Below are 27440 nucleotides of genomic sequence, written 5' to 3'. Positions count from 1 at the left end.
TCTGTGCAGTTACAGTCAGTGTTAATGGGAGTTATACTTGTCTGGAACAAGAAAGAGAGGTCTTTGAAGAGAGCATTTGTTACCAATAAAAACAGGATTCTACAGCCCAGTGATCCACTCTTCTCTCCCTTCACCTCCCAACAGAAGACAACTCATTGTGTCCATTTGGTTCCCTGGGGGTGCAATTTTTATTATTTGTTTTCTCACTTTTCACCCCAACCACACCCCACTTCAACTCACTAAACTACTTCTCATATAATTCTGGCATGACACACAAAAGTAACTTCTCAATAGAAGGAAGACTTAGTAATCCAACAATATATGTATCATAACTTGGTGAATACAAGCTCATTCTGGCTAACTAGAGACAGGTGATAGCCTTTTATAGCAGCCAGGTCAAGAAATACAGAGAAATACAAAATGCACAGGAAGGCAGACAAACATGCTGAGATGTCAGGCAAAGTCAAGAAAATATTGCCCCCTAGAGTACGCATTACTTAATATGTAATTTTTATTTATAAAACCATCAGCAGCTCCAATTTCCAGGAAATTAACCAACTCGTTACTTAAGACCTGGTCAGTTAAGCCCCCTCCATCTGCACAAGGAGCTCCTTTATAAGAACTCCCACACTGCTTAGGGCGCAGTGTATTGTAAAAGGAAACGCTTTCACTTCGGTTCTATTAGCTGAGTCGAGGCACACTGTTAAAACTTACCTTTCTCTAGGCCGAAAGAAAAACCAATGAGCTCAAATTTGAAGCACCTCCTTTTAAAAAAAAATCTTTTTCCTATTTTAGGTAAATCTTAATCTGCTAGTTCTAAATTTCTGAAGTTTCTTGAAGTCAGCTCACTGCCTTTTTTACTCCCACTCCTCTTTGCCCCCAGGTCAGAACTTTCTGGAGATAAGCATTATATCCAACGCCACAGGATAATCAATCCGATTCACGTATCTTCAATATTAAAGCAGCACCTGCTCTCACCACTTCTATTTTAGCCTTCTCTATTAACAGGAGTTTTAATTTTGTCTATTAACAAGAATTTTAATTTTGTCTTAATATGTATGCATTGCAGTGCAGAAAGAATTAAATGGCTAGTTATCATGAAGACATCATAAATGTTCTCTAATTAAAACCGCGTTCTCTCACCTGGTTGATACACAGGGCTGATTTTATTTTGGAGAAATTAAGGACTAAATTAGTTATACTGCAACATTATTTCAAGATGCCTTTCGCACTGAGCTTCTGTTGCTGGCCTGGTGTATAACACTTTTAAAGGGTTGAAAGTGCAGGTAGGTGCAACACTTACCTGTCGGAGGGCCTTCATCCCAGCCTTCTTCCCTCTTGATTCGATTTGCTGCGAATCCCAAGCAGATATTGGCTCCAATAGCAAACGTGAACAGGGACATCACCTAAGGGAATAAAGAGATCAAGTTGTCAAATAGACAAGGCTGCATCAAATTCTAGGAAGGCAAATGCAAATGACTTCAACGTCACCACCTAATTCCACAGCTTCCAAAATGCACCATCAAGCGCTGTCTTCATTTCTCAAAACAACAAAAAGAAAAACAAAATCTGGAGCTGCTTCTGAAGACCAAGCCCTGCCATTCCACCTTCCTCCTACCTGCCGCGCCTGGGACACGCTGCTCCTTGCCATGGCAAAGGGTTCTTGGAAAGCCTTTTGCAGTGTGTTCTCTTTGCCCACACTGAATGCACTGCTTTTTGGGGCTCTGAGCTCAGTCTATTAACTGCATGTAATCCCACCTGGGAGGTTGACAGGCTGTTCTGATTTGTCCAAAGCTCGATTGCATCACAGTCTGTTCACAAATCACAGCCCTGAGTTTAAGAGGCTGGAAACATCAGCCTCCTTTTCTCCACCCCCTTATCGGTCCCTCCCCTAACACACACACTTTCATGTGGTTTCCTCTGCTAACATGAGGGTTTCTTGGGTTGCTGGGGCCAATAACAGCTCATGTTCATTTTCCTTCCCTCACAAAAACATGGTCTTTCAAAAAGAAACCAACTGTGTTTTGTCCGATAAAAATGAAACAGAACTGGCAAGGGGTTTCTATCAGCTTTAAGCTTTGAAGGTTTACAATGTAGCTAGTTATAAGGGATCATCAACCTCACAGCATTATTTTAAAAGAAAAAAAAACACATAAAAAAACAGGAAAGTTTTATCATTTATAAGCCTAATTGCTTCCCCTCTCTGTCTCGTGTATTTACTTTTCCTGGCGGCTGAAATGACCTGTTCCTGTTGCCACATTCGCAGCTACTCCCGACTCCTCAAGTATTTCTCAGGACCAAGTCTCCCCAGATTGTAACTAACACAAGAGACAGCATTATTTTCCCCCTGTTGTGAGAGTTTAGAGAAGTAACTTTTATCACAACACTGGGAATGCCAGCTAAGCAGCAGAAAGTCCTCTGCCCTGGAGGAGGGGGGAAATAATTTATTTCTGCCTCCTCTTCCCGAAAAAACTGTCAGCTTGGTGTATGTGGGGCTGGGGGGTGGGGGTGGGGGGTGGTGGATGGGGAAGCTTTATTAGTGATTGAATTTAGGAAGGAAATCTCAGTGGTGCAAGAATTTATCTTTGAAGAACTGTCTCCCTGGTTATTTCCCGGTTAAATTATCATCCAGCCCTCTTCCCCTCAAATTGTGTCCTTTGAGGCTATTGTGAACATTAAAGTTTCTGTACTAAGCTATTTGGCAGCCAGGAGCCATCAAAAAGAAATCGAGGCATCTAAATCTGAAAGTTATTTAAATTTTGTATGCTTTTAGGATTCAAATGAGGGAAGAAGCTTTGGCCTTGGTTTTTCTCTCCCCGGGCCCAGCGACCATCATTCTCCCACAGAGAACATGCGTGTATATAAACAAATACACCACTCACTATGCAACGGAGCGGTGGCTTTGCTTAAATAAAACAGGATAGCACAAAAGCAAGAACTTGTTTATTATAGTGGGCTGCACAGTAGGCCTGGGCGGCATTATATATTCTAGAACTTAGTAACAGCTCATAGAAAAAAAGAAAACACTGGCAAACATTACGTTGCCTTTCTAAAACCCCTTTAGTTGTGCACTCTGGCGAGAGGGCTGGCTCATGAATTTTTCTATAGAAGTCTCTTACTTTAATCTGTGTGCCATACTGAAATGATTTTGAGTGGGGTATTCAGCAGGGCTTATTAAAAAAACAAAACCTGGGTAAGATTTTTCTCCTACTTATATTCAACTTCAAGATGCAGGCTAGTTTTTACAGAGACACACTATAAACCAAAAAGGAAAACATCTAGGAAGCCCTTGATGATATCCTATGCCACGATGTTCCCAATGTCCTTCAAATCTTGCCTCCCTGTCCCTCCAACCTCCCCAGCCCCTGCCGGACTCCAGCAACTTTAGATTCTGTCTGACATTTGATCGTGGAAACTCGGTTTGAGAATAATGAAGGCTCCCCTTGAAAATAAAATTAGACTCAGAAGTTGAACACCATCTCTTAATTTTTTTGACATGCAGGGTAGCTGTGCAGGGAGAAAAAACCATAAGTATAATAGCCAAGTTGATCCATAATTGGCTTCTGTACAGCACTTGTTACCAATTATCTAAGAGGATTGAACTCAGTCACTATTTCTGTTCATCATTCTGCCAAAGAACTTTATCTTCTACCAGGTCATTGTGCATATGGAGTTCATTAACAGACACATACACATAACTGCACATGGGCACGCACGCGCACACACACACACGCAACACCATCTAACCATTGCTAACCAGAATTTTACTATAAGACATCATTATATATTAATTCTCAGGAAGATGACCAAAATCCCTACCTTGGGCATCAAATCAACTACAAAATACAATTACCTCTCAAAAAAACAACAACAACAAAAACAACTCTCATTGTCCAAAACGGAGAAAACCAAAAAATCTGATAATGCATAGTCTAGAAACTCAACTAAAGTGACTGAAATACGGTCCAAAATGTTCTATAACAAAACCAAATTAAGAAAGTTCACCTAATCTAGTGTTTATAAGATTTTTATATAAGGTCATCCACGGTCGGGTCAGTAATCAAGAAAATGTATGAGACAGACTGAAATTAACTTCCAGGATGGTTTACTAATCTAGCTGTATGTCAGAAAACACTGCCCCCTGGCAGAAGAAAACCCAGAAGTATAAACAAATCTTTGAAAGTCTCAGGCCCTAAAAAATCACTCTGTGGTTCTCAAGCTTTATTAAGCAAAAGAACCATTTTGGGAGCTTGTTGAAAGTGTTGATACCTATGGCCTACTCCCCAAGATTCTGATGCATTAGGTCTAAGGGGTGGGGACAGGAAAGGGGGAGTTTAGGGACCAGGCAAGAACTGGCAGAATAGACTATTCTGGTGTAAGTAATGTAAGGACCACATTTAGAGAAACAGAGCATTAGAATAAATTATTCTGAGTTCATTTTTTTATGCCCTGAAAGTTGACTTGCTCGGTCTAATTCATAATATAGTTTTAATATATTATTAATAGCATTTACTATGGATTGGACATTAAAGTTCAGATCTCTTGGTGACAAACCATGGCTACTCCTCCAGGGAAATCATCCCCAAACTGTAAGCAGCAGAACGGTCTTTTATTTACCTTGCTGGTGGCACAAAGCAGCAGTGTGTGTGTTGCTTAATTGCAATACAGTAGTTGCATTTATACAAATGCACAGTCTACCTTTTCATGAAATGGCTCTGTGAATCCTTGTTCCCAAGCTCTGATTAAGGTAAGAGGGCTTGAGGTTAACAGTGAGATCTGAGAGAGATGTAATTGAGGGTTGTCACTCTTGCCTCCTGCAGTAATTATGGCATTTTCATGAACTGCTTCAAACTTTATCTATATCCAGTTTCTCGTTATGCAGAATTAACATGCCTTGACTTTAACACCATTCCCAGAATACTTCTAACACTAGGATGCTAGACAATTCACTGACCACCTGATTTTCAGTGGTATCAGTTAGCAATAACTACAGCACATGCACTATGAAAGTAAGAAGACAAATTCCAGGTGTATTCTTCAGAGTCTATTTTAAAACTTTTTGAGTTAAGTCTTGGTTTTCAATTCTGATGTGGTGGAGGGCTGTTAGAAAAGTCAGAAAAAAAACGGGCTAGCAGTCTTTTGCCAATCTAAATTGAGCAAGACATTCTAACAGCTAATAGGAAAACAAGCTGGCTCAATTGGCTCCTGCCATCCAGGACTGCAGATGTGTACCAAGTAGACACCACTTAAGATTCTAAACCACAGATGCAAAGTTCTATGAGTAATCTATGTCCCCAGGGGGTTCTCCAGTGGAGAAATAGCATATGCCTATTCAAATGCAAACAGGGCTTGTGCTATTGGTTATTACACAATTGAGAGCTGAAATCAACACTGTCACATCTTTCAAGGGCTTCAATTTATATCATAAACTTCCATGCATTTCATTTACTGCCAATGGAATCTAAGCATAAGCCCCTACACCAGAACAATCTCAGCTAAGAATATGCAATCATTGCACAAATATTCATTAGCTGCTACTGTGCACCAAACACTGTTCTGGTCACTGGTATTATGTAGGTAACTGAACCAGATATAGTCTGCTGCTCTCCATTGTCATCAAATAGACACAGAAATAAAAGGAAAAGGCACACAATTTAAAACTTATGAGTTGTTTATTTCTGGAATTTTCCATTTAATATTCAGACCAGCATTGGTTGTGTGTAACTGAAAGTGTAAGAAACAAAACCACGGACAAGAGGGAACTACTGTAATTCAGTATTGATCTAGTCGGCAGGGTCAGAGAAGACTTGGTGGAGTATCACTTGAGCTGTGATGTGCAGAAACGTGGGAGTAACTAGGTAAGAGAGGAGAAAAGGACTCTAGAGAGAGGGAACAGGATGCACAAAGGGTCAGTGTAGAGTGGACCTCAGCACATGCATAAGGTGAAATGACAGCCAGTTTGACTTGTAAAGGAAAAGCAAAAGTTAGTGTGGGATGAAATGAGACTGGAGAAATTAGTAGAGGCCAGTTCACGTGGGACCTCAGTGGTCATGTTAGGTGGTGTTGTCTTTATCCTAAAAGCAATGGAAAGGCTTAAAAGGGCTTAAACAGGTGGAAGTTTAATCAGATTTTGAGGTATTAATCTCTGTACTATGAGAATAAGAATTGGAGGGAGTCAGGAATGAATACAATAGATAATTCTGGAAACAATGTCAGTGATCCAGGCGAAAGATAGTGATACCTCCCATCCAAAAGGTTATGGGGGTAATGGAGAGGTAGAAACCCAGGTGAGTCAGGATAAAGACTTGTTAATGAATTGGGTATGGGCATTGAGGGGCAGGAAGGCAGTAAGTATGACTCCTGAGTTAATGAATATTCAACCATTATGATGACCAAATAAATATTCAGTTAAGTCACTTCTTAACTTTTAATTGGCTTATAAGAAAGACATCCGTTTGCTAACATTCTAGAATTACATAGTTAAAATAAGGGATAGGCTAGTAGCTTTAAAACATCGGCCAGTAGTTTTAAAAATCAGCTGAGAAAGTTGATTTAAAGTAAAGTTATATCTGACTTTAAACACTGAAAATACATTGGTTCATGATTGAGTTTTAAAAAGAATTACCCCAGCGAAATTATGCAGCTTTGTCCCTAACTCTAGCGCGTAATAAAACATTTTAAAACTCAAAACCCAGCATAAGTCTACGTCTTTTTAGCTGCCCTGAAACCGGCATGCTAAACATCGAGGGGAATGGAAGAAAGCTGTCACCGTTCGGCCAGATGGCACACCAGCATGTGGGTGAACCTCTTGAAAGTTTTCATCTTGAGCCGACTTTGTGATGTGGACTGTGGAATATCTGAGCACGGGTAGGTGGGTGTTTATAATCAGAGAAAAGTGTTTTTTATCCCAAGTTCCACCACAGGGTTGAAGACTCTCACCCTTTACCTTCCAGTCTTACATAGGCAGGCTGCGAAGTTGTTCTTACCTCCACTTGCAGGTAAAGAACTGGAAGTTCAAAGTGTGGTTGTCATATCCAAAGTGGTGGATAAGTGATTGAGCCAAGACTAGAATCCAGGTCCCCTCAGCCAGCTTAGTCTTCTTCTCTCTATAACATGAAGTCTCTCTTGCACCACACGAGGGCCTCAACTCGACACATCTAAGACCCAAACAACCCGTTCACCCTCCCCTCTTCATTTCTACTCAAAGCAATCTTAAAACTACTTTTGCTTCTATAACCATTCTTTCATCTCGCTTCTAAATCAGACACTCTACCCAGAGGTTCTATTTATTAACTTCAATGATTACCATCATTTATCAGAGCTTTCTTAATGCTATTAGTACCTAAATGATTTTCCTCTTCCTTCATCCCTTCATCTTCATGCTTTTGGTTGGGTATTAGACATTCATCTCTTAACTGCTCTTCTTTATGTCCTCTCTGCCCCCTTCAAACACCGTTTCATTGAGTTCTCTCTTACTCAGCCTGTAATTTATTACCATTCATTGACCAGAGAGCCCTACATAAAATGCAAATCTGATGATTTTCCTCCCAAACTTGAAACCTTCTAAAGGCTGTCCATCACAGTGGTTCTCAAAGTGTGATTCTTGAACTAGCAGGGTTGGAATCACCTGGAAACTTGCCAGAAATGCAAATCCTTTTCAGACCTACAGAATCAGAAACTCTGGGGGTGATAGAACCCAGAACCCAGGTTTTAACAAGCCCACCAGGTGATTCTGTTACAAGTTTGAGAACCACTGGCCAAGAGGATAAAATCCAAACTGCCTAGCAAAGTACATAGGACTCTCAAGGTGACATTAAGCCCCCAGGAGTTCAGATCCCAGCTCTACCACTGTTTAACTGTGAGACCTTGCATGACCCTTCTCCATCCTAAGACTCAGTTTTCTCATCGGTTTCCAGCTCATAGGATTCTTAAGAGTATTAGATGAAATAATCCATGCAAATTGCCTAGCACAGTGTGTGGCACAGAAGAATGCTTAATAAATGGTAAGTTTTCTTAATTAGAAAAAATATTTGCTATTCTTTAATTAAGTTGTGTTTTCTCACACCTTCATTCCTTATTATATGTTGTTTCTTTGGCCTAGAATGCCCTTCTCCACCAAATCTCCCTGAAAAACTCCAACATAGTCCTGAAGATTCAGGTCCTGTGTCACTCCTCTGCGAACCCTCCCCACACTCTGCTTTTCCCCTTCCCATGAAAAGCAACGGGGTCCTTTTCTCTGCTTCCACATTATCTGTAATCTCTTTTTTAGGCACCTCTATCCCTTGTGATTTCTCTTCGAATGCAGGGACCAGTCATCCTTGTACTCCACAGAGCTTTGCATCTTTCCTGGGAGATAACAGCCAGACAATAAATGTTTGTTGAATGAAGTTACTTGGCATTGAGACTTGAATTGGAACTTGAATTCTTGCTCTCTTACTAACTGGCTGTGTCACTTCAAGCCCACATTTCTTCATCTGTAACGCAGAATTATTGGCTAACTTGGTGCTTTGTAACTCTTTTTTAAGCACTAAAACCCTATTATCAAGTAAAATCTCAAAAGGAATACCAACATCTGAATTTAGAGTGGCTGTACTTTAAGGGGGTGGAGAGCCTGGATTCCAGCCAACCAGACACCGCCCTTCTAACCTACACCACCTTCACAGAAACCTGGAAATTCAAGAAATGCAACTTGTGAAAACAAAACAACAAATAACTAAGTTAATTCCACTGTTTAAATACTTTTCTAAATCCAACCCTGTGTTGTAATATTCACATCCCAAAATCTGACCCAAATTGTCTCAAGTCAGATCTTTCATTGGTGAGCCATGGATACTCTCATTCTAGTCAAGCTTTCTCCAAGGAGTCCAGGCTCATATCTGCATCACACTTCGCCTCGTGCTGATTCTCAGCCCCAAAGTCCTCCTCTTTCCAAAGCACTCATCCAATTCTTAATCAGTCCATAGCCTTCCTCAGGGCTCAGCATCTTCACAACATTCCCCCTCTTAACTGCAGCACCCACTGCATCATCCAGTTCAAGAACACCTGGATTCTACCCAAAGACATTTGTCTCTTGTCTCTCTAGGCTTCCCTGTTTTATTTGAGTATTTCTTGTCTTAACAATAAGAGCATAAATGCCCAAAGAACAGGAGAAAGAAACCACTTAATATAGAGACTAAGAACCTGGATTCTAGAGCCTGACTATCCTGGGTCTGCCACTTTTGAGCATGAGACCTTGCTTAAGTTCTCTAACATTTGGGTGACTTTTAACAACAACCAAAATGACAGTCACCCAGGGTTGATATGAAGACCAAATTGCATAATGCATGTTAAGCAAGTAGCTCAGTGCCTGAAACATAAAAAACACGCAAATATTAGCCATTATTATTTACAGGGGGATAAAGACTGCATCTGCTGTCATGTTCTCAGCATTTAGCAAAGTGCTGGGCACATAATAGGTGTTCAGTAGTGACATAGGTTCTAGGAAAATTCCTTTTTACTTATGGTGAGATTATATGTAAATTAAAATTAAAAATGCTATGAATCACTCTTTCTGCGCCCTCACTAACCTCAGGAGAAAATGAGCAGCACTTACTTGGCAAAGGGTAGGGTGACTCTGGAGGCAGCTTTCAACTACAGGTTTCAGCTACAATAATAAAGACCCTCTATTTGGATTGGAAAGCCCCAAGAATTTGAGTTTCAACTCAAGACATTTGTTTGAACTCAAACCTAAAAGGAAGTGTATGCTTGCTACTGGAATGGAATAATCACATGCTCAGCAGCACAATGATTTCCTCTTGGGGAGGAAGCAAAACTGCCATTTCTGTGATTCCCATTGCAATTGAACACTAGCTACAGACTTTCACAAATAAGAAATAAAAGGGAACTTTCCCCACCTGATAAAAGACTTCTACAAAAAAACTCACAGCTAACATTACCCATAATGGTAAAAGACTAAATGCTTTCCCCGTAAGATTGGGACCAAGACAAGGATGTCTTCTCTCACCACTTCTATGCAGTATTGCATTTCTAGCTAGGGCAATTAGGCAATAACAACAATGAAAAGGCATTCAAATAAAAAAGGAATAAAACTATCTATATTCATAGATGATATGATCTTGTATATAGAAAATCCTATTGAATATATAAAAAAGCTACTAGAACTAATAAATATGTTCTAGAAAGTTGCATGATACAAGATAAATAATTAAAAATCAGTTATAGTTCTATACATTAGCAATGGACAATCTGAAATGAAATTAAGAAAACAATTGTAGTTACAATAGTATCAAAAATGTCTAAAATACTTGGGGAGCAATTTAACAAAAGAAGCAATTTAACTTCACTTAGCATAATGCCCTCAAGGTTCATCCATGTAGTTTCAAGGCATTGCTCTTAAATTCCCACAACTGTCCCACAAATTCTGATTACAGTTTTTTTTCCATTAAGATTCAAACCCCTTGAGATCTGTAGGTGAGAACTGGGTTCTCTTCTTAAGCTATTTTATTTGAAAGTAAAATGAAACGGGACACCTGATGAAGGTGGTATGGCAGAGGGCCTGATGTGCTCTGAGAAAGCCCCAGGAAATCCTATTTCTAGGAATGTTCTGGTTTCATCATACACAGAGGCTGGTTAAAATAGGTCCATACCACGAATCAAATGCTTCTTCCTGTTGGTAGGTTCAGAGGGCAACTGAGGTGACTCTGGAGACAGCTTTGAAGGCACTGACCTGAGAGCCAAAGGCCAAGGTTAATGTTCCTTTCCTGTGAGTTCAGAGGCATTGGAATTTGCTTCCCTGCAGTGATAATCTCACTAGTTATGCCCCCCCCACCCCCTTCCTCTCCTCTTTTTGAGATATGTTTCTTAAACCGTAAAGTCCATCCCTTTAAGCTGTACATTTCGGTGGGTTTTAGTATAGTCTCAGGGATGTGCAAATATCACCAGTATGTAATGTCATTTCAAAACTCCCAGTAGATAAAAGAGAATGCTGGACATTGTGAGACAACTGCCCTAAACTTTGAAAATCCAGAATTTTACAAATTCATATAATATTGGATCAACACAGATTTAGTAAGTACTAACTGCATTGGCTAATGCTAATTGAAAGCTTACTTGGGGCTACATACTACTTGCTATCAGGGATATTGAGATAAAAACATACTTTAATTGGGAGATTGGAAAGTCAACAGTTTGTTAAAACATGCTATCCTATCATTCACCTATGCAATGGGTATGTGTGGAGGATCTGGAGAACCGACGTACTCAATCTTTATTCCACCCCACCTCCAAGGGCCCTCCTGTCTTACAGATTTTTTTGTAGAGTGAGTTATACATATGGTTTATAGACTCTGCCAATTATGCCCCTGACATTGTCATTATGTGCAAGAAGAGATCTGGATACAGAATTGAGACAGAATCCATCTTCCTACCCCTGCTAGTGGTTTCTCTGGGAAAACAAGACTGTGGGATGGGAGGTTTTTCTGTACTATTATTTCGATGTCCATTCTTCAGCTTTCTAAGCATCAGGAGATATCCATGGAGGTGACATACATGGTAGTAGCTTCCTGATTTCTGAATCAAAGATGTGGGGGGTATGTTCTTGAACTCAATATTCCAGTGACAGCTAACTGCCATGTACTATGTACCATGGACTGACTCAAAATTCAGAAATACCTTGACAGGTTGAAATCAAGAGGTGAAAAAAAAGTAGAGAGAGAACGAGATCAATCTATCTGGGATAACACCCTTGAAAAAGAATACAGGAGAGTCCAGAATTGACAGCAATTCTTGTAAAAGAAACCTGGGAGTTTTTGTTACCTACAAGTTCTATGGAAGCCCATTCTTGACCAGAACTCTAAATTACCTCGTTTTAGCTTAGGTCCATTTAATAAACAATCACTACCTAGATCCAGGAGAGACAAGTTCAGCAAAGCCTGGTACTGTCTGGATTCCATCTGGGTTGTATGCGCCTCTGGATGTTTCATTTTAGGACAACCCTACTAGACAGCATCGAGAGGGGCATGATCAGAATGATGAGGAGTCCATCGTACTCAATCCAGTCATTGATCACTCATTTGTTTATTTCTTCAACAACTTTTACTAAGCACCTAGGATGTTTCAGGCATTGGAGATGCAAAGTGAGCAGAATACAAGCTCTGTTCCATGGGTCCCACATTCTAGTGGGAGAAGAAATATAATATTGGGTAGTTGAAAAATGATAAGAAAAACAAAGCTGAGCAAGAGAACAGAGGTAATCGGAAGAGCTATTTTCAATTAAATGGCACTGAGGTCTCTCTGAAGAGATGATATCTGAACACAAATGTGGATGGAAGAACCGGGTGTCTTCAGAAGTAGCAAGTGGAAGGCCCTGAGATAGCAGTAGCCCTGTGTGTGATCAGGAAGGCCAATGTGGCTGGAGTGGAGGGAGAGATGGGGAGAGGAATAGCAGATGATGTCAAAGAGGCGATGGGGGCTGCTGGCTCATGCAGGACCTCAAAGGTCATAGTGGAACCTTTGGGTTTCATTTTGGGTGTGATGAGAAGCTACTGGAGGGCTCTGAGCCCTGCAGGCAGTGACAACATCCAATTTGTGTTTCAAAAGGCTCACTCTCACTGGTATTGAGAGAACTGATATTTAATGAGCTCCTGTTCTGGCAAGTGGTTAAGGACCCTGTAACCATGCAACCTGGGTGCCCTGCATGAATGGTGGGAAAAGGTGGGTGTGGCTGTCTTTCTTTAATATTTAAAGGGCAATGCAAGACGTATGAGTTTTATTGTATGTATCTCCTTGGGCAAAACTAAAAGTTACAGAGAAGCATGCCTCATCTCATAATAAGAGGAACTTTCTAACAATCAGTGCAGTCAGGGTTCTCTTACAACAACAAAAAAAATCCCCAGTCACTATTCAAGAAAGGCTGGGTGCTGCTGGTCAGGAATTCTTATAAAGTCTCTAAACTCAGAAGAAGATTGGTTATACAACATGTAAAGTCCTTTCCAACTCTGAGCAGCTATTATTTTCCTCTCTTCTTAAAACTCTTAGGGAGCTGAATTCTCCCTCTGTAACGACCAGCAAAGAGCTATTCAAATGATTGAACAACCAAAATTCAGTCACATGTTTTCTGGATAAATCAAAAGGAAAGGGAAGGATCCTTACATACAGCTTGTTCTTACTCTTTCGTCTCTTGAAGGAAATATACAGATAGATATACTAGTAGCTAGGTATGGACTGATATATAATTAGTGTGTGCTATTTAATTAATACAAGTAAAGGGAACACTGGCCAGGGTTAAGGAGAAAGAAACACCTTTCATAAAATAATTTGATAGACTTAAGCAAGAGATGAAGTAACATACTTTTGGGTTGACCTAGAAGATGGGCCTAAGATAAGTTGGCCTTATATTGCCTCTCCCAACTTTATAGGCCGCTCATAATCCTTTGTGAACACAGAGCCACTTCAAAGTTGAAATCCAATAACCCCAGCTTGCCACTAGAGTATTATGCAAGAAAATGCAGAAGTTCTGGCCCTCACGTTGTCCTGCTAAGCTTCTGATACTCTTAGAAGAGATGTTATACAACTTGTTAATTACTAAAATCCTGGGCCACTGGGCTTGGTTACTAGCTGTGGGCCTTGGAGTTAGGAACCCACTCTGGACCTCCAGTTCCTCATTTATAAAATGGGAATCATCCCAGTGCCTTCCTCAGAAAGTTGTTGTGGGGATTCAATAAAATAATCCATGTAGGGTTCATTGTTGATAACCACAGCTACCATCTGCTGAGCTCCTAGAATGTGTCAGACATCCTACAGGAATGATCTCACTGAATTTTCAACAATCGTGCACAGCGAATACTGCTTTCTCTTTTTGAGACACTCACAGAAGTTTAAGTCATTTGCCCACGTTCACAAAGGTTCGTTTAAACTCGGATCTGCCTGCCTAACCAGAGTCCCACTTTTAAGCATTTCTTACTATAGTCCACACCATTGTGGTACATTTAGTTTCCTTTGATTTTTTTAAATCTTTATTATTGAAAGTATTACATATGTCCCCTTCTCCCCCCACTGACTTCTTCAAGCCTGCCCCCACCCCCTGCCAAAGCCTTCACCATCCGATTGTCTGTGTCCTTACTTTTAAAACAATGTCCTCCAATCTCAAGTTTGTAGGCCAGTGGAGGGGGTTTTCTCTAGTGCCTTTCACAGTTCAGAAACAGAAGAGATTCTGTCAAGTTTTTCACGTGGGCACTCACTGGAGGTTGGAGCCTTTATACCCACATACTCTTTTGTGTCATCTGAGCAATGCAGCTGGTTCTGCATGCCTTTAGGTTTGGGACTGGGTAAGTCTTGGTCACAGATGTATACAGCCTGTGGCCTCATGTGATAAAATATTTTGCAAAAGATGCTATTTTCTCCTTTGCCCAGTCTTCCCTCCCTTTCTGCAGCTGTTTCCACTTCTTCCTGAGAATGGATAAAAAAATTCTGAAACTCTTATTTTTGCACATAGTCTCATGTGACCTTACTATTGACAATGACCTGGTTGTTTCAGCCCAACTACAGCACAGTGCATGAGATGCCGGCGCTAAGAACAATGATTGTCGCCTGACAGAGCTGGCAGCAATCTTTCTGTATTGATTCCTCTGGCGACACACACCATATTATAATCATAATGACACTAAGCACAGGAACAGCTACTGTGGGCTGGGAGCCTCCAGTTGCTAAACATATAACAGAGGATTTGGCATTCATTCATTTGCTTATTTATCCATTTATGCAGCAAATATTTTATTGAGAACCTAATGTGTTCCAGGTACTCTTTTAGGCCCAAAAGACAGCAGCAACTAATAAGAGAACCTAAATACCTGACTGTGGAGCTTACATTTTAATACATGGAAAAAGGCACAAAATATATAACTATATCAATTAGTGATGAGCTATGAATAAAGAATAAATAGAGAGGTGTGAGTGATGAAAGAATGTCATTAGCTCTTGAGCCACACAAATAAGACTATTAGAATAATCCTATTTAGAAGAAAAGTTGGAATAATATGCCCAAAGTCACCCAGTCTGTATTAGAATAGGAATTGGCCATATCCTAATAATAACATTAGTAAATACAGCAAAAATAATAACATCTTAAGGTGATTATATAAATGCATGAATTACTTATCAAATCCCATTTTATGAGTAAAGAAACCAAGACTCAAAAAATGAAATCATTTGCTCCAAGCTACAGGGCAAGTGGTAGGGATGGGGAAAGGATTTGAATCCAGTCTGAGTGGGTCAAAGGCCCTGATCTTTCCACCATACTTGCCCTGGCTAATTGAGTTTGACAGGTCAGAAATTGTTCTTACTAAGCTGAAGGTTCCTCAAAGACAGGGATTGCATCTCCATCGTCTCCTGCAAGTTCTAGCACATCTCTTATAGAAAGTGTTAGACTTTCTGCATCTGGACCAGCTGCCTTCCCCACACAGAAATCTAAATACCCAAGAAAGATGGCTGCCCATTCTATGTCTCAGACCTTCTTAACTTCCCTTGGCAGAGGTTTGCAGTGTGTAATTAGCATGGAAAGCAGTACTATCCTTGAACCCCAGAGTGACGCATGTTGCAATGGCAACCTGCTAGCATTAGCTCAATCTCCCTGAAACACCTGCCTTTCCACGCGGACTCGTGACCTGGACAGACTTATTTGCTTCTTCATTAGATTTGTGTTTGTCTAAGAATGAAAGGAATAAACAAGTGGGATTCACGTGCCTTGGATTGTAATCAAGGTCACGATCCCAGGGAGTAAAGGGGGCATTGTGATGCATCTGAAGGGCGGGCAGACTCCTCCTGCATCACCCAGCTCCAGCCCAACAATGCTCTCTCCACACTCCTCAGCAGTGGTGTGCGCAGCTGCACTTGGCACTTACAAGCACATTGTGGCCAGCCCCTGGTGAATTCTCAGAATGGCTGAATGGTTTGTCTCCTCATTGTTGCTCAAATTGTTTCGTGGGAGTATAACACAGTTAAACGGAAACATTTTGAGAACAAGTATAACTTTTTTCTCTTTTTGGTTAAGATTCAGTGAAAAGTAGATGGTGTTTAGAGTCAGGCAAATGTAGGCTCAAACTTCAGTCCTGTCACTTACTGGTTGGCTGGCTTCGGAAATTGACTCGTTGGACTTCTCAGTTAGCAGCCCAGAGAACTTCCCTGACCACACTGCCTCCCCACCCCAGTATGCTCTTTCTCATTCCACCCTTCTGTCTTGCAACACTTCACCCTAATTCCTGGCATACGTGCCCCTCCCATTGGACTGTAAGCTCCACACGTCTATGTCCCTTTCCATGTATCCCCAGAGCCTAGCACAGTGCCTGGCACACAGGGACATTCAATAAATACGGTTGAGTAAAATTAAGAAAGGAAGACAATGATAAAGAAAGAGGAAAGAAAATGTAACCAGAGTGTCGATGTTGAGGGTTGAGGCAGAGAGAAAAGGGATCAGGCAACTGTCCTGCAGTTTTACTCTGTGAAATTTGCAGCAGTGTTCTGGGGCCTGCTCCCTCCATTTCTCCTCAGCTGGGCCCCAGTTCTCAAGAATTCTCTAGATTCTAGAAGAATGCTAAGCCCCAACCCTAGAAAATAATGCCACTTTCTGGCCCATGACCCCTGCACCCAAAACATGCTGGGAACATTGTAAAACCCTGTTGATGATGTCCACATCATCACATTCATGCTGTTTCTCTTTAACAAAGACTACAGACATCTTGGCCACCATATTGACTAGTCATGAACTGTTTGTTACAATGTTGAACATTTGTCCAGTCTTTTCAAGGCTTCCACTCCCTTCTTTCTCAGGGAACAAACTTATCTTCTTATCTCCTCGAAAGATCAAGGCTATTCTAATCTGCTTAATATGCACTTTATACAGATTTTTTAAAAAGATTTTAAATTGATTTTTAGAGAGGGAGGAAGGGAGAGGGGGAGAGAGAAACATCAATGTCAGAGCAAAACATCAATGGGCTGCCTTCTGCATGCCCCCTATTGGGGATTGAACCCAAAACCTGGGCATGTGCCCTGCCAGGGAATCGAACTGGCAAGCTTTAGGTGCATGGGACAATGTTCCAACCAACTGAGCCAGACCAGCCAGGGCAATACAGAGTTTATTCTTAGTGATTCCACACACAAAATATGCTTTGGAGGATGAGGGATACTGGTAAAAACTGATTTTTCCCCCTTGTATTTTGCCTTGGGATCAAATTATAGATTGAGGTGTTACTGAGGAAAAAGGCTTGTCTTATGCAAATAAGCATAACCAATGGACACAAGACACTGGGGCGGGGGGCAGGTGAGGGCATGTGCCGGGAGTTAGGGGAGACCAGGGGAAGGTCAATGGGGGAAAAAAGGAGACATATGTACTACTATTTGTAATACTTTAAACAATTTTTAAAAAGTAAAAAAAAAAAAAAAAAAAGGCTTGTCTTGTGTTATTTGGAAAGGCCATTCTCTGGCAGCCTGGCTACATTTGTAGTCAATCTGGAGCCATTGGGAGTGGAAATTAGAACTATAAATATCACGGCAACAGTTCAGGGTCCAGCAAAAACGGGACGAACATCCTGTAACATCTCACAACACGACTTCCAAAGACAGCCAAGGACTAACAGACATGCTCAGGCCCAAGACCTCTCTCACAAAGAAGCTGGAAAAGCACCTTCAATAGCTGTCACCTGACAAGCAGGGCCACCGTGCTCCGTGAGCTTCCTTGTTGAAGTGTCTGTCATCCAACCACTGTCAGTGCTCCCAACCTTTCCAAACCCTTTACTTTGTCCCTACTTAGAAATAATGCTTATTTGAAATAGTACCTGTCAGGTACTCTTCTAATTTCTCTTTAGACATCATCTCATTAAACTCCAGCCACAATCATCCAAATAGGTATAATTATTATCTGTAATTCACGGGGGTAGGGGAGGGGGGGGTAGAAACTAAGGTACAAAGAAACTGGTGACTTCACTAGGGCTTCACCAGTGTGGCCCCAGGGACTCAGCACGTAACCAAGGCACCATCCCATCTGCTTTGTCTTTCAGATGGATGTTTTTAATAAGAAGTCACCAATCAGTTTCCCCACTGTTAAAGCCATTTAAGACAAATGCAATTGACAATGACCTTCAGGTCAGCTGTAGTAAGAGCAGAAGTTTTGTAATTCAACAGACCTTGGTTTGAATTCTAAGAACTCTGAGACCTTGCCCAGTTAAACCTCTTTAGGCCTTCATTTTTCATTCTAAAAATGGAAATAACAGTTACTCCTTCAGAGGGTGGTCTTGTAAAGGGCTAGATAATAAATATTGTAAGTCTTGAGGGCCATCCACAATCACTGTATCACAACTCCTCAGCTTGCTATTGTAGCGTGAAAGCAGCCACAAATGGGGGTGGCTGTGTTCCAATAAATTTTAATTTTAAAGAACAGGTGGTGACCAGATTTGACCCAAAGGCTATAGTTTGCCAGCCCCTGGTTTTGAAGATTACATGAGATAATGTATGTGCTTTGCATGATCCTTAGAATACATCAAGTCATCAAAAATGGTAGCTTAATTCTGGTGCCAGCATAAGATGGTCTGAAGCCTTTTCGGGTAAATGTATACTTTTCATAGGCTTTTGAAAAATTATTAACACTTTAACCCCCCAATATGACCTTATAGGTAGCATTGCCAGAGATAATACTTTTTCTAGCATTTTTAATATCTTTGGGACATATTTATACTAAAAACATACTCACTGATTATTTGAAATTGAAATTTAACTGGAGGATCCTGAGTTTGTTTATGTTATTGTTATTGTTCTGTTTTGTTGTCCGTTTGTTTACTTTTTCCAAACCTGGCGACCCTACCTATAGACCTCTATGGTTCCAAAATTTGGGAACCACTGGTTTTTATTTATAACAAGAATAACCAAAACATAAGCAACATTTTGTTCTTTCGGGGAGAAAAGATTACATTCTTAGGGAATTATCCCCAAGGTTCAAACATAATAAGTCCCCTGGGTAGGAGCCACTGAAACGCTCTGAGACGGCCAGGGCTCTGCACTCGTGGGTGCCAAGAACAGGCTTAGGTCACCCAAGGAAAAGCGCAATAATCTTGCATTTGTTCCTGCTGATTAAAGTCAAGCGGCTTCCTGGAAAATGTGAGGTGCCCCTCACGTCACTATGTTGAATTAATAGTGGAGCCATGTTAAAGATGGAAAAATTCAATTCTGTCCAACGGCTCCAACGTTTTGCAGTTAGATGTGTCGGTAATCAAACTGGGTACTGAGAAAGCCCATTTTGTCAGTCAACAGAGCTTTCGAGTGGAGAAGAAATATTCTCTGCACATAAACACAGGCACCTAAATTCCCAATAAATATTTGATAATGAAGAAGGGGATGGAGTCGGTGCCTTCAGGCAGTAGATACTGTCCAACAAGTAGAATGATAAAATCATTTTTAAAGGATTTAGAAAAAAAAGGAATTCAGCATGCCACAAACCAGTTCTTTTTAAACTTTTAAGAAGAAAGAGGGTATGTGACATGTTCATGAAGGTGAAAGGTGTCATGTTTTAACTATTTAAAATAGCACAGTATTTAGTATCAAAAGGCCTATGCTTGAGTGTCAGCTCTACCACGTCCCATCTGTGCAACCTTGAATAAGTTCTTTAGTCTCTCTGAACCTGTCCCTAAAACAGAGATATAAGAAGCTCCAACTCTTATGCTTTGGTCAAAGTCAATGGAGATAATGGATATGAAAATGCTTTGCTGAGAAACAGCAATTCACTGTCATCTATCATTCCATGAACAACAGTAAAATCTCTGGCAATTGAAGAGCAAAATAATGTTGTGTTACCAGCAGAAACCATGCTAAGGGGATTATGTTCTCATAAAATCTGTATTAATTTGCTAGGGCTGCCATAGCAAAATATCACAAACAGTGTAGCTTACAAAACAGAAATTTATTGTCTCACAGCCCTGGAGGCTAAAAGTCCAAAACTGAGGCTTGGCAGGATGGGCTTCCTCTGAGGGCTGTGGGGGAAGGATCTGTTCCAGGCCTCTCTTCTTGGCTGGTAGTGGGCCATCTTCTCCCTGTATCTCTTCACTTCATCTTTCCTCCACCTGTGTGTCTGTGTCAAATTTCCCCTTTTTATAAGGACACGAGTCATATTGGATTAGGGCCCACCCCGATGACCTCACTTCACTTTGATAACCTCTGTAAAGACTCTGTGGTGGTGAATTTGATGTGTCAATTGGATTGGGCTCAGGGATGCGGTAAACATTTCTGAGTGTGTCTGTGAGGGAGATTCTGGAAGAGCTTAGCATCTAAATCAGTTGAGTGAGGAAGATGGACCTCACAAGTGCAGGTGGGCATCATCCAATTCACTAAGGGTCTGAGGGGAACAAAAAGGCAGGGGAAGGGTGAATCTGCTCTTCCACGTGAGCTGGGACATCCATCTTCCTCTGCCCTTGGACATTGGCACTCCTGGTTCTCAGTCCTTTGGACTCAGACTGGAACTTACACCACCAGTTCCCTAGTTCTTTGGAATTGAACTGAATTATACCACCAGTTTTTCTGGCTCTTCAGCTTGCAGATGACAGATTCTGGGACTTCTCAGCCTCTGTAAGCCAATTTCTATTCTCTCTCTCTCTCTCTCTCTCTCTCTCTCTCTCTACTCCTCTTTCTCTCTACCTCTCACTGCCTCCCCTTCTCTCTCTCATACAAACACATACCCAATAATTTGCAATTGATTTTTAGGACCCATGCACAATACACAGTCCTCCAAAAATAAAAACTCAAAATAGACTACAACTTATTGATAGCTTTTGAACTCCTAATTCCAATGTCTTTTCTCTGAGCAAATGTGATCAGTGTATTATGCCTCCATGGATGTCAAGGATATTTAATAAAATAGGAATGAAAACAGAGCCCAGTAGCATACCACCAAAGATATCCATCTATTAATCATCTCTCCTTTATTGAATACATTCAACCAGCCATTAATTCAGCCCACGTACACCCTTCTAATTCAGAAAGATATCACAAGATCTGGGCCCTTCCTGTAATCAGTGTTTTAAATTGGTTAATGTGAGTTGAGTATAACCACGTGCCAGGTGCTTTCACATACTTTATATTAGCTAAAATTCCCAACATCTGTTATCCCTTTTTAATAGATAATAAAACTATCATTCACAGAGAAATACCAGTACTAGTAAATACCAGAGCAGGGACATGAAATCAGATCCTGTGACTCCAAGTTCATGGTCAATACCACACATTCCACTGGGATCCTCTCAAAAGAGAGAATATACCTCATTGGACTTATGCTGGCTCCTACTAATCACTGTCCCAAATATCTATTGAACCAATCCTTTGCTTAGAGATACTTTTTTAAAAATATATTTTGTTGATTTTTTACAGAGAGGAAGGGAGCGGGATAGAGAGTCAGTAACATCAATGAGGGAGAAGCATCAATCAGCTGCATCCTGCACACCCCCTACTGGGGATGTGCCCGCAACCAAGGTACATGCCCTTGACCAGAATCAAACCTGGGACTCTTCAGTCCCCAGGCCGACGCTCTATCCAGTGAGCCAAACCAGCTAGGGCTGCTTAGAGATTCTTAACCTGAGGTTTATGACAACTCAGAGGGCCCAAGGGTAGACTTATATGAACCCCCCTGAAAGTTTGTGAAAGGATCATGTATATATATCATGTATTTTCCCCTGAGATTAATTAATGTACATCCAAATCTCCAAAAGAACCATGGCTTCAAACAAGAACAACTTGCAATTTAAACAACTCTCTATAGAACTTAATCATCACTCACCTCTCTGTCTATAGTTTCAGGATGCACAGAAAATCAAAACTGAATTTTCTCATCTCTAATCTCTCAAATCCTCTCCCAAAGCCTTCATCATTCTCTAGAAGCCCTTTGAAATCTCATCTGCTTATCCCTTTGAAGGTCCCTGGACATCTTCTCTGGTATCCAAAAAATACCAGCATCTACCTTTGACAGACAGGGTCTCTTAGCTTACCAAAGGGCTCTCTTAGAAGCCACCTTTCTCAGCCTTTACTACCTTCCTCCCATGCCAGTTTGTAGCCTGAAAAGGATCACTTTACCTTTACAAAGTCAAAGCAAAACTACAAAAGGCCTTTCATGCAGCTTTTCAGCAAGGTTAGGATAGGTACAGATAGCAATAGGAGAAACCCATCAGAGGAGATGTGAATTGGACAGGGACCTGGTAAACACGGAGACTTGGGGCATTATCTCAAAAACCTTTCCTTTGTTAAATTAGTGGAAGATTGTTAGTTTTCCTGATAATCATGGTTGATCTTCATTCTTTTTTCTTAACCATACTCTATTATAGATGATAATTTCCAGATATGCTTTTGTATTATTGCCATTCTATTCAGTGCCTGGCATTGACAAGAATTGTGCGAGAATTCACAAGACCTCATTGAATATCCCAACTGAGTTCAGGTTCTAAGGATTCTAAGACAAAAAGAGCTGATTCCTGCTCTTGAGTTTACAGACCAGTGAGGAACAGAAAAGTAGATAGTTGCAATAAAGAATGGTAAATGCTCTTATAGAATAAAGGAAGCTCTGGAAGCATGTTGGATATCCATTCTAGAGGATGGGGAGCAGATGTTCTAGGTTGACTCTTAGCTGAGTCTTTAAGGAAATACAAAGTTAGACATAGACCTAAGAGAAGGATGAGGAGGACAGTTGTGTTTAGTAACTAGTTTATTATGCCTAAACTTGTACACAATGTCCATAGCATGTGCATTAAAATGTGGAGAGAGAGTGAATGACAAAGCGATGAGATTGAAGAGGAAAGTAAAAGGCAAGTCTCAGAAAACCTGTATACACCAACATTATCCTCAAATATATATATATATATATATATATATATATATATATATATATATTCCCACTGAAGATGGTTCCAAAAAGATCCACATGATCTTTTGACACAAAAGACCATTTGACACAATATAGCAACAAGAGAGGGGGTCTGGGAGTGGACAGCACTGGCTCTAAATGGGGCTAATGGGAAGTTATGAGCAGAATAGAATTTAGGGTGGTACTGACTTTAACTAAAACAGTAGCAGGAGAGATGGAGGGAGACATAGGTATGTGCATGAATTGCATTACGCAGGAAGAATAGAAAGGATTTGATGACTGATAAGGTGTCATGAGTGAAAGAGAGGAAGTGACCTAGGATGTTTCTGGTGTCTGGCTTGGACAACTGGCAATGGAAGAGGAAAAGCTAGCCTGGGAGAAGACAAATTTCATTTTGAATATGGTGACTTTAAGGTGCTCCATGAGACATCAAAGTGAAGATGTTCTGTATAAGAGGAGAAAAGTAGGATAGGCTATAGAATTGTTTGTCGTGGCCAAAGCCACGGAGTAGATGAGATTATCCAGGGAGACTGCAGGTGGAAAAGGGAGGAAAGTCAAGGAATAGTGGGACACACCAACACTGATGAAGGGAAGTCCTTTAAAGGCATTAAACAGTAACTCAAAAGGTCAGAGGGAAACCAGAGAAGCATGGTATCATGGAATCTGGAACAGAGAAGAAAAAAAACACCAAAAAAAAAAAAAAAAAAAACTAGACAGGGAATAACCAACAGTTTAAAATGACACGGAGAAGACGGGAGGGCAAGGCTTAGCTATCAAGGTTTAGGCATCAAGGACTTTGCTGGCCCTGACCAAGGTGTGTCTTCAGAAATGAAGGCAGATGTCTGGTAACTGGGTGGAGAAACTGGGTCGTGAGGACATGGAGATAGACATTGCTAAGAAATTTGATGGGAAAGAGGAGGAGATAGCAGCTGATGGGGGCGGGAGGAAGAGGGGGAGCAGAAGCTCAAAAATCATCTAATGAATGGAAATGTGGAAAACCTCCTATCCTCTGTGGAACTGGGTGTGTGATAAACACATAAACAAACACCGGAGCCTGCTTCCCTCTCGTCCCGCTGAGCCTTAGAAAGGCTTTTGTTCTCATTGTCTTTATCAGCGAGACCAGGCTCTGGGCTTAACCTGTTAAAGTGAAACTGAGCGAGGCAGGGCAGCCATCCCGGAAAGCCTTTGACCCGCCGCCCCTGCCCACTGCCCCTTCCGACTCTCCCCACCTGCTCTGTTTGCCCTGGGAGATCTCCAAGCCCAGATCAAAAGCCCTCCTACTCTGCTGAGTCTCCAGGCTCCTTCAACTCTTACCCAAAATTAGCAGTTGATTTGAAAGGCTTATTCAAATAGTTAAGTAACAAAGGGCCCAGAGGCTTTGCGCCTGGGAATCCCCGTCTTTGCTTTGTGGAGCCCGCGAGGGGACCCTGCGCGCTGACGGGGCTCCCCCCAGCTGCGGGATGATTCTATTGCCTTTGGATCCCAGGGAACATTACTGACAGATGGCGTTAAACCTCCCGCCCCTCTCCGCCCTCCTTCTTGCAAAAAGCCCATGTCAGACAGGTAATAACCCCAACGCGCCTGGGGGGCCCAGTAGGACAGGGTTCACAGGATGCAACCGACGTGCCCACGCCAGCTCCCACTGGCTCCGGGGTTTGGGGACCCGTCCGCGACCGCTCTCTGCAAGTTCTACCGGCTTGTTTTGCAGACATGAGACACCGATTTACAAACCCAAACGCTCTCTGGCAACAAACACAAGGAATGAGTTAAGCTCTCTGCGCTTTGCGCGCTTGGAAACTGTTCCAGCTGAGTGCACGGGAACGCAGTCCAACGGGGACCGCTCTCCTGAAAATCCGGGGGCCCTTTGCAAGGCTGCTGGGCTGACAGGACAACAGCTCGGACCCGGGGGCCCAAGCCCTGGAGGACGGGAAGAGAGAGGCGCCTACCGTACCCGATCGGCGCGGCGGGTCATGCTGCGGGCGTCTGGGTGTTTGGTCGGGGCCTCGGAGCTGCGGACGCGGCCTCTGTTGCGGCCGTGGACCTGTGAGCTCTGCCCCGGGAAGGCTGCCCCAGCTGATCTTGTTTGCACTGGGCCGTTTGCTTTTGGGATTTTTCCAATGCAGATGTAGTCAGGGGGCCGCTGTCCCGAGGGACAATGATTCCATTGGAAGCTGGCCTTTGACAAGACTCACACATGACCTTTGACTAAAATGGCTTTGGGTAAGGAAAGTGTCTCTAGGCTGAAGACGGGGCATCCAGGGCAGCGGCCCACATTCCCACCCCCAACAGCGCCAAGTTAATTTTTCATCGCGCAATCTTTCAAGGAGAGTCTCTGGAGGTTTGATTTGCCATTTCTCCCTCATTCTGTAGATTTCCCCCCTGTTTTCAAAAGGGTTTCCGCTGCAGAAGATTCCTGCTGTGTTGCTTAGGAGTTCCCGGAATTAGCACTTCCAGGTTAACCGTGGGCAGGCCTATAGTGTATAAATTCCTCTCACACGCTCAGGAATAATACCACCATTATTTTATTTCTTTCCTAGAACATGCTACAGTTTACAAAGGGCTTTTCACAACCGCGCTGTCATTTGGCCTCTGGGACAATGCCAGGAGGCTCTGCTGTTACTGCATTTTTACAACATAAACAAACAGAAGCTCCAGCAAAATAAGATACTTGCCCAATCGCCCAACCAGAAAGTGCAATCTGGGCCCTCAACCACCTTCCTGTCCACAGGCACGGGCCACTTACCTCCCTGCTGGGTGACCAGCCACACTAACTTAACTATATCACAACCTACTTACAGCACAACAAAGAATTACAGTGCATACTATAAAGCAACCATCGCTATCATTATTTCAATTATCATTTTCAATTATGAAAATGACTGTTAGAGTTATTTTAATATAAGAGCTGTTTGGGTTATTGATACCCACAGATATTTTGAATTTATTCACTATATACATATTGTCTAAATTTTTGTCTTTACCAGCCACTAAAAGGAAGTCATGGGGACCAGCCTGGCCACTCTGAGGGGTGGTACAAGCCAGGCACTCCTGAGACTGCTACCAGAGTCCATCAGAGTCCATCCCTAGCCACCCTCATAACCTTTCCCCTTTGTTTGCTGGGTCCTTCCCCATGGTGAAGGCTAAACAAAAGGGAATGGAGCTGTGGGGTGGTAAAGAGAGCCCTGAATTTTAGTGTGATGAAGAGACCTGTGATGGAGGTCTGCAGAGATGCCCAGGAGCCACCTGGGGTGTCAGGTAGAATCCTTCTCATTTTTTTTTTCAGTTTGGAGAAAGGAAAAGGGGGTTATATACTCAGTTTAGAAGAACTAGAAGTCTGTCAGGAGGAGAAGGATATCACCAACGCAGACAAAACTATGCACAAAAGTTGTCCTTGTGCCTTGGGCAACCTGAAAATAGTCCTTGCAGGTGGGAGCACAGGGTGAGGGAGGCTGCTTCCAGAGAAGAGGGTGTGGGTTTGGACTCTGACCAGCCTCCTGTGTCGCTTTAGGGAATGTGGAATTCATCCTGCAGTGCCAGGTGGGTTAATGTAACTGTTAATATAATACCAACTCACATGAAAATGATACAGGAGTCATATGTTGTTCTACAACAAGAAAAAGATAGATAGGTAAGTAGATAGATAGATAATCAACCTAGGTCAGTGGTCAGGCATATTAACTTCATCAGACAGGTATAGTTTTATTCATCTTTCTACCTACAGAATGTGAGCAATATATTTAACCTCTTGAAGCCCCAGTTTTCTTATCAGTAAAACGAGGATTACGGGCTATGCTATGAAGATTAAGTGAGATTATTTAGGTAAAACCCTTTGCCTTTCCTCTGACATACAGTAGTACTCAATCAAAAGTAGCTATTAGATTTTACAATAATTAAATGTGTATGGTGCCTACATGGAGTAACAAGGAAATCCCTCTGGTTTTCCACTTTTCTCACTCCTCTCTTCCTACCATACTTCTGGCTTTTGACTCATTAGAGTTTGTCCTTTGTTTCTTCCACTTATTGTCCAGCTCCTTTGAGACACTGCTTCCTTTATGTCCCAGTTTAGATTTTCACATCGGTTTTAATCCTTCTCTCCTCCCACCTCAGTTTATTCATTTCCTGTCTTACCACTGCCATAGACCCCTATAAAGCCCCTGCCCAAGAGGTAGCTATCTGGAAGAGCTGCACAGCATCACACAACCGTGTCCGTTGTCACTACCATTTCCGTGTGGTCTGCAGCCTTGGCTGGGTGCCCAGCACCACTGTATTCTGTACAAGTGTCCCTGGGCAGCCGCCTCTGCAGTTACACAAAGTCACTGTTACCCCCTCTTCAGAACACGGAGCCCACTCCCAGCTGGCCTTGTTTCAGCAAGCAACGTAACTCACTCTCCCCAGCAGAAAGCACAGTGGCCATCAGAAGGGAACATTGCTTCCTGCCCTGCAGGAAAACTTACTTCCAGTCTCTGTTCTTTCCCTCTCAGCTCAGGATGCCCCTCCTTCTGTGTGCTATGGACTCTCTCTCTCATCCAATTCCTCTAGAACAGTGGTCGGCAAACTG

The 27440-nt window shown here is 42.0% G+C and overlaps 1 protein-coding gene across 8 annotated transcripts in view; it reads right to left on the bottom strand.

Moving 5' to 3' along the window:
* ENPP2 (ectonucleotide pyrophosphatase/phosphodiesterase 2) overlaps window positions 1-25068 on the bottom strand; it is a 105851-nt gene extending 80783 nt beyond the window's left edge. For 6 of the 8 annotated variants that reach the window (XM_059671821.1, XM_059671825.1, XM_059671823.1 and 3 more), the window contains exons 1-2: window positions 1619-1758; window positions 1304-1406 (exon numbers count right to left, since the gene is read on the bottom strand). In XM_059671821.1, the coding sequence (XP_059527804.1) occupies window positions 1304-1406; window positions 1619-1651 (136 nt within the window). In that variant the 5' untranslated portion in view covers window positions 1652-1758. Of the gene's footprint in view, window positions 1-1303; window positions 1407-1618; window positions 1759-24833 lie in introns of those variants that run through there. The other 2 variants (XM_059671824.1, XM_059671822.1) reach the window with 2 other exon arrangements.
* Between the last annotated feature and the right edge of the window lie 2372 nt (window positions 25069-27440).

This window comes from Myotis daubentonii, chromosome 17 (assembly GCF_963259705.1).
Source record: "Myotis daubentonii chromosome 17, mMyoDau2.1, whole genome shotgun sequence".
Classification (NCBI taxonomy): domain Eukaryota; kingdom Metazoa; phylum Chordata; class Mammalia; order Chiroptera; family Vespertilionidae; genus Myotis; species Myotis daubentonii.
The sequence above is the reverse complement of the archived record's forward strand: the minus strand, read 5'-3'. Positions and strand labels throughout refer to the sequence as shown.